At 54.0% G+C, this 6,194-nt stretch overlaps 1 protein-coding gene across 17 annotated transcripts in view; it reads left to right on the top strand.

The window, feature by feature from the left end:
* The window catches only part of ADD1 (adducin 1), an 86,306-nt gene extending 80,604 nt beyond the window's left edge, over positions 1-5,702 (top strand). For 11 of the 17 annotated variants that reach the window (XM_031010139.3, XM_031010142.3, XM_031010143.3 and 8 more), the window contains 2 exons: positions 1,670-1,768; positions 3,801-5,702. In XM_031010139.3, coding sequence (XP_030865999.1) covers positions 1,670-1,768; positions 3,801-4,153 — 452 coding nt within the window. In that variant the 3' untranslated portion in view covers positions 4,154-5,702. Of the gene's footprint in view, positions 1-1,669; positions 1,769-2,297; positions 2,332-3,800 lie in introns of all 17 variants that reach the window. The other 6 variants (XM_031010145.3, XM_031010147.3, XM_031010146.3 and 3 more) reach the window with 1 other exon arrangement.
* Positions 5,703-6,194: the final 492 nt, after the last annotated feature.

Below are 6,194 nucleotides of genomic sequence, written 5' to 3' on the forward strand. Positions count from 1 at the left end.
TGCTGCCAGCTCTCTTGTCCACTAGGCTCTGAGCAGCCTTGGTGCTGGCACCAAGAAGAACCAGGGGCACAGGGACCCCTGCCAGGAGGCTCCCGCCAGCATCCTCAGGGCCGTAAGCTCCAAGTCAGGTTTTTACTGAAACCTCAGTGTGCTTCTCAGTCCTCCGGGGTCAGCCTTGCTGGAGCCACCTTGTTGTGTGGGACTGACTGTTGCTCTCCTGAGCCGTAGTCATCCTGGGAGCTAGGCACTCCTCCTAAGAGGACCTCTTAACCGGTTTTTGTCTTGTTCTAGACCAGCCACTGCATTACGTAGTTGTTACTGAAATTTGAGTTGCTGAATTGTTTTTCAGTGTTACACCGCTATTTACTATTCAGGCCGTCACACACACCAGGCCCTGCTGCTGGTTGTCTCCCTCCAGTGAAGCTTTGTCTGAGCCATTGCTGTAATTACCTGCCTTAGAGCGAGAACTAGAGGTAGTCAGCTTGAGCTGTGGGTCATGTGGCCTAATCCTAGTTTCTGTGCTGCACATGTACACAGACATGTGTCTGCCCTTTGGAGTCTCCTGGGATCTGAGTAACCTGGATTGTTTTTAAAAACAAGTCAAACAAGATATGTGGAGTTTCCCCCGATGTGTGAGGCTCCTTCAGCAGGGCTGTGATGGCAGCTGAGCGGAAGGGGACAGGCTCTGGCCGTGCTCTGTGATCACAGAGCTGTCAGCAGGAGAAGCCACAGGAGGTCTGATCTGGCCCTTGGCATGGGCTGAGGGGAGAATGTGCCACAGGTAAAATGCAGGCTGGCTGCCAGAGGTCAGCACCTTTTCCCGGTTGAGGCTGTATGCTCACTCAGCTAGGTGGTATGGCGGCCTTTTTATGGACACCTGGCTTCTGGAAGGTAGCTGCCAACGTGGTACTTGGGGAGGCGAGCCAGCTGTTAGGGTGGGAGCAGAGGCCCTGGGAGCTCAGAAGGATGATGATAGCTGCTGGTTCAAAATACGGACCTGCTGATCCTAAGCTATTAATCTTAAACTTCTGAAATAAAGACAGAGATGGAAGGAGTTAGAATAGTGCTGGTCCATATTTTCCCCGAAATGAGAAATAGACTTGGAATCCTTTTCTATATCCAGGATCCTAGTTTCCTGCATTTTTTCCTCTGGTTCTTATTAGCATTTTTCACTTTAAAAAGTAAAAATACGCATTACAGTTGCCAAGTTTAAATTATTGGGATAAAATGCCCTACCACAGAATTAAAACCAAAATAATGCTCATGTGATGTCCCTTAAGGTGGTGAGTGGGTTCAGGACCCTCAGCCACCTGCTCAGCAGGGAGAAGGCAGGGAGGGAGGGGTCCCTACTCGCACAGGACAGCGGGGGACAGGCCAGGGCATACCATTCGAGTCCATCACAGAAGCGGCTCTGGCAGACTCTCTTTGGGATAAGAATAGAAATAAGTTTTGTATCTGAAGTTGGTTAAGTTTCTCTGAAATTCGCATCAGTCAACACCCAGGTCACAGCTTCCTTTATCCTCTCTTGGAGAGGATCAGGGAAAGGGTTGAGAGAGCCCTGCCTTCTCAGAGGACGGCCGAGCGGGCTGCCCCATCTGCCATGGAGGCGGGCGCAGGCTCATGGCGTGGCGTCCACAGCTCCTACCATATCCTTCTTGCTTCTCTGCAGAGAATCTGGACGAGGCTAGAGAACAGAAAGAAAAGAGTCCTCCAGACCAGCCTGCGGTCCCCCACCCGCCTCCCAGCACTCCCATCAAGCTGGAGGAAGGTGAGCTCTGGGTGGCAGCGGCCGCCACTGTGGGAGGGTGCACGGCTCGTGCGCGCTGTGGCGGAATGTGGCGGGAGTCGTGTTAACAGCAACACGGAAGTGTGTGCTTGCATCAGCGCCAGGACGTGACACCTTTCTCCTCCTATATTGCTTCTGTCCTGGGTAACTCCAGGCAAAACAGATTTGTATGTGAGCTGTGACCAGGTAGGAAGGCCGGCCTCGGGGGTCGGAACCGACCATGGTTGCTGGTGTCCACGTTGCCCATTGCTCGCACACTCCTCGTGCCGTGTTGTCATGCAGATGCCACCTCCGGAGGTGCCCTCCGCTGTGTGAGCCACACGCCGGCTGCCTCTCAGCCACCGTGTGTCTGTGGTGTGTGATCCCGGGTGTCTGTCCCTCGGTCTCGTACATCCATGTCTCTCGTGAAGCCCGTGGCCCTGCCTTTCTTCTTCTGTAACCTGATGGCTGTGACTGAATGCATAGATTCTCTCCTTGTGCTTTTTTCTCCCTGTGGCTGCGTCACAAGCAGGAGACGGATGCGCTAGAGAGTACCTGTTACCCTAGTAAGTACCGCGCTGCCTCCGCTCTCCACCGGTGCCCTGCGCTTTGCCTCATTCTCCTGCTTCTTTGTTGTTGATTAAGTTTTGTTTTCTGTTTATTTAAAATAAAAACAGAAGCCCCCCTTTTCTGTACCCAGTCCCTTGGAGGCCTTCCTGGAAGTGGCTCAGTCACCTGAGTGCTGTGCTGCCTTCAGTGGCAGCGGGTGCCTCCACGCACCTAGGTGCCACTGGAGCACTCTGGGCCTCAGGAGTTCCTACCTCCAGCCTTTGAGGGTCTCTTTGGATTGCTTGGTGGGAGGGTTTTGCCACACTGGATCAGATATAAGTGCAGCCTTGGTTCAGACAGGGTGGGGTTCTGCCACCTGCTGTGTTGGGTCAGATTGCCTTGGACCTTTGCTGAAGCTGGTCCAAAGGAGGTGGGCAGAGGAGCGGATATTGGACCCTTGTAAAGCAGTGTGATGTTCACTCAGATGATGGCAGCTCTCCAGAGCGAGTGCCCTGGGGCAGCCTCCGTCCTAGCATCAGCCACACCATGCCCAGCAGAGCGGGCCCCATCTCCTCAGGGGGAGCGGCGCCTGTGTGCCCATGGCCTGGAATTAGCCTGGGGCAGCTGGCAGGGTGGGGGTGCTTCCTGCTTCCCAAAGGTAAAGCACTGAGAGTTTGGGGCCTGGGCCTCCTGTGCTGCTCCTAACCACTCAGCTGACTCCCCTGGCCCTGATGTGTGGCTTGATTTTTAAACACTAAACAGCTTGTGGTGCCTAACCTGTCAGTTGCTGGTAACTTTGTAGGCCGTTTACGAATGGACAGAGCGGGTGCCCGGGTAAGTGCAAGGAAGGCGCCCCCAGGCTGTGTCCTCAGGGCCGCTGTGCTCCTTCACAGATGGCCACTCCTGATGCTGGGTGGAGTTTTTGCCCCCACTCCTTGCCTTACAGGCCGTCTCTTTCCTTTTAATTAACTTCCAGCCTGAACGGCTTTGTTCTTTTGGATGTTGACATCACACAACGTGCTGTGGGAGTTATGCACGATTTTCTACTGGCTGTTTTGGGGGAGACCAGGTGTTGTAGACCCAAATTTAGACTTAATTTCAATACTACTAGTACATGCCCTTAGGGTGACAGGGCAGACTTCTCGTCACATAATGAAAGCGGGACGTCGCTCCTTTAGTCGTCCTCAGCTTGTGCTGCAGTCTGTCTTTCCGGCGGGAGGACCCAGGCCTGGGACGGAGTCTGGTGTTGTCAGCACACTGCCCACCAGAAGGAGCTAAAAACTACCCCGAGACTGAGTCTGTATTTTATGATATTAGCTCCATCCAGCCGTACAGTAGAGTAGACCATATTTTAAGTTTCTTGTCTTGGTAAAAATCTATAGAGTAAAATAAAATGGCAGTTTCGTGTGTGGGGCTCCCCCATCTCAAGCTGCCCTTTGAGATCTGGGCAGGAACCCTTAATCCCATCTCTCACCTCACCCACTAGACCTTGTGCCGGAGCCGACTACTGGAGATGACAGTGATGCTGCCACCTTTAAGCCAACTCTCCCTGATCTGTCCCCTGATGAACCTTCAGAAGCACTCGGCTTCCCAATGTTAGAGAAGGAGGAGGAAGCCCATAGACCCCCAAGCCCCACTGAGGCCCCTACTGAGGCCAGCCCCGAGCCAGCCCCAGACCCAGCCCCGGTGGCTGAAGAGGCTGCCCCCTCAGCTGCCGAGGAGGGGGCCGCTGCGGACCCTGGCAGCGATGGGTCTCCAGGCAAGTCCCCGTCCAAAAAGAAGAAGAAGTTCCGTACCCCGTCCTTTCTGAAGAAGAGCAAGAAGAAGAGTGACTCCTGAAAGCCCTGCGCTAACACTGTCCTGTCCGGAGTGACCCTGGCTCTGCCAGCGTCCCCGGCCACGTCTGTGTCCTGTCCTTGTGTAATGGAATGCAAAAAAGCCAAGCCCTCCGCCTAGAGGTCCCCTCACGTGACCAGCCCCGTGTAGCCCCGGGCTGACCCAGTGTGTGCTCAGCAGCCCCACCCCACCCTGCCCCTTGTCGTCTCAGAGCCTCAGCTTCTGGGGGAGACATGCTCTCCCCACAGGTGGGAGGCACTAAGTCATGGTCCTGGCTGGAAGGTACTGAAGGCTTCTGCAGCTTTGGCTGCACGTCACCCTCCTGAGCCTCACCTTTCCTGCCGTCCCTCCTGTTGTGAAATCACCACATTCTGTCTCTGCTTGGCTTCCCCTCCACCCTAAAGTCTCAGGTGATGGACTCAGACTCCTGGCTTCATGTGGCATTCTCTCTGCTCAGTGATCTCACTTAAATCTATATACAAAGCCTTGGTCCCGTGAAAACACTCGTGTGCCCACCAGCGGCCTTGAAGAGGCAGGTCTGGGCCAGATGCTGGGCAGGAAACCCCAGCGGCAGATGGGCCTGTGTGCACCCAACGCGATGCTATGCATGTCTGACCGACGATCCCTCGACCAGAATCAGATTCAGGAGCTCAGTTTCTTTTTCACTTGGGTCTCTGGATTCCTGTCATAGGGAAGGTATATCAGGAGGGGAAGAGTCCTTTCTAGAATTTTCTTTAAGCAGGTTTACAATTTAGCTTACATTTTTCGACTGTGAACGTGAATAGGCTGCTTTTTGCTTTCTTCTTTCCAGACCCCACAGTAGAGCACTTTTCACTTATTTGGGGGAGGTTTCAGGGGACTGTTCTCACCGTAACTCAGCCAGAAAGATGCCCTAGTTGTGATGAAAGGTAACTCGAGGTGGAGGGTAGCCCTGGGGCCCCTCGACATCGCCGTCATGGATGGAGCCTGAACTGTGTGCTCCTCGGCAGATGCTGTTGTTGTTACTTCCCTGCAAGAGGCTGGAAAAGGGCTCAGAGCTGCTGATCAGGAACCGGAGGGTGACCCATTTCAGGAGCTGCCAGTACCAGCCTGACTAGGTGTAGGCAAGCTTATGTGGGCCCAGCAGGCCCCTGGTAGAGCTGGTGCCAGATGTGGGCTCAGATCCTGGGCATGATGGGCCGAGCCACCTCAGATCCCACTGACTGGCCAGCCGAGCGAGAACCAGGCCGCTGCATGGCACTGACCGCTGCTTCCAGCTTCCTCTGAGCCGCAGGGCCTGCTACGCGGGCAAGTGTGCTGCCTCTCTTCTGTGTCGTTTTGTTGCCAAGGCAGAATGAAAAGTCCTTAACCGTGGACTCTTCCTTTATCCCCTTTTATCCCTTCCTTTACCCCACATATGCAATGACTTTTAATTTTCACTTTTGTAGTTTAATCCTTTGTATTACAACATGAAATATAGTTGCATATATGGACACCGACTTGGGAGGACAGGTCCTGAATGTCCTTTCTCCAGTGTAACATGTTTTACTCACAAATAAAATTCTTTCAGCAAGTTCCTTGTCTAAATCTGGGAAGCAGTTTTATATTTTAATTTCTTTGTTCCCACGTTTGTCTCGTGCTGAAAGGAGACCTCCTAATGTTCATGTCTTGATAAAATGTCACCTGCAGCCACGCGTGCGGCAGGACATGCCACCCAGCACTCCTGGTGTCCCTCCCCATGGGAACTCAGGGTGTCCAGGGAACTGCTGGCCTGTCCTTGTCCCCATGGTCCGTCTCACTGTCACTGTGTGCTCATGTTTGATGGGGAGGGCTCTGTGCTGGGGACATCCTGCCAGGGTGCAGGGCACACTGCCAGATACCTCCTGGCCAGGGCTGACCCCAGCCTTGGAGGAGCCTGCCTGAGTCCCCAGGCTGCCACTGTGCAGAGGGGGAAACTAAGGGTCTCAAAGAGCCTTGGACCCTTCTGGTCAGTGGAGCCATTCATTCAGCTCCAGCTGCCTTTCCTGGTGTGGGTAGAAGCACGGCTATATATGGCGAAAGGCAC

Source organism: Gorilla gorilla, chromosome 3 (assembly GCF_029281585.2).
Source record: "Gorilla gorilla gorilla isolate KB3781 chromosome 3, NHGRI_mGorGor1-v2.1_pri, whole genome shotgun sequence".
In the NCBI taxonomy this organism is placed as follows: domain Eukaryota; kingdom Metazoa; phylum Chordata; class Mammalia; order Primates; family Hominidae; genus Gorilla; species Gorilla gorilla.